This window comes from Mastomys coucha, unplaced genomic scaffold (assembly GCF_008632895.1).
Source record: "Mastomys coucha isolate ucsf_1 unplaced genomic scaffold, UCSF_Mcou_1 pScaffold14, whole genome shotgun sequence".
Classification (NCBI taxonomy): domain Eukaryota; kingdom Metazoa; phylum Chordata; class Mammalia; order Rodentia; family Muridae; genus Mastomys; species Mastomys coucha.
This window is the reverse complement of record NW_022196896.1, coordinates 126,745,544-126,746,422: the sequence shown is the minus strand read 5'-3', so window position 1 is coordinate 126,746,422 and position 879 is coordinate 126,745,544. Positions and strand designations below refer to the sequence as shown.

At 46.1% G+C, this 879-nt stretch overlaps 1 gene segment (V, D, J or C); it reads right to left on the bottom strand.

The window, feature by feature from the left end:
• Positions 1-4: 4 nt before the first annotated feature.
• LOC116089496 lies at positions 5-509 on the bottom strand (the record flags this gene model as incomplete). The annotated part of the segment is given in 2 exon segments: positions 5-309; positions 388-509. Coding segments are annotated over 2 exon segments (351 nt in total), but the record flags the coding sequence as incomplete, so codon positions are not given.
• Positions 510-879: the final 370 nt, after the last annotated feature.

Here is an 879-nt window from a genome sequence, read left to right as displayed (position 1 = left end):
TGTGTCTTGCACAGTAATAGACCGCAGAGTCCTCAGATGTCAGGCTGCTGAGTTGCATGTAGGCTGTGTTGGAGGATGTGTCTGCAGTCAGTGTGGCCTTGCCCTTGAACTTTTCATTGTAGTTAGTATCACCATCTCCAGGATAAATCCATCCAATCCACTCAAGGCCCTGTCCAGGCCTCTGCTTCACCCACTGCATAGTATAGCTAGTGAATGTGTAGCCAGAAGCCTTGCAGGACAGCTTCACTGAAGCCCCAGGTTTCACCAGCTCAGCTCCAGACTGCTGCAGCTGAACCTGGGAGTGGACACCTGTGGAAAGACAGAGTGGATATCATTGTCACCGCAGTCCTGTCTCCTTTTCATATTTGGAAATGGTGACCCCCTTACCTGCAGTTACTGACAGGAGGAAGAGAAAGACCCAGCTCCATTCCATGACTAGAATCAGTGCATTCAGGGACTGTGGAGAGGACACTGAGCATATGTTGTTTTCATGGTGTGGTCATGTCTGTATTTACTGCCATAGACTCAGGTAATTTGCATATTCGTGAGCAGTACATTTCTTAGATAAGGACCTAGTCCAGCTAGAGAAGAATTGTCATCACATGGGTCAGGCAGCAGGATGCTCAGGTTCAAATCCTATTACTCTCAGAGGAAATTCATCCCATACACTTTCTGTGAACCCTAGACTGATGCTGTGGGATGTAACTACAGTGATGAGTCTCTCAGTAGATTTTGGCCTGAGTGGTTTGCTTCACTTGGGATATCACACATTGATTTACAGATGGTGGATTGTGATGATGATGATGATGATGACAATGATGATGATGATGATGATGCAGAAGGAGAAGAAGAAGAAGAAGAAGAAGAAGAAGAAGAAGA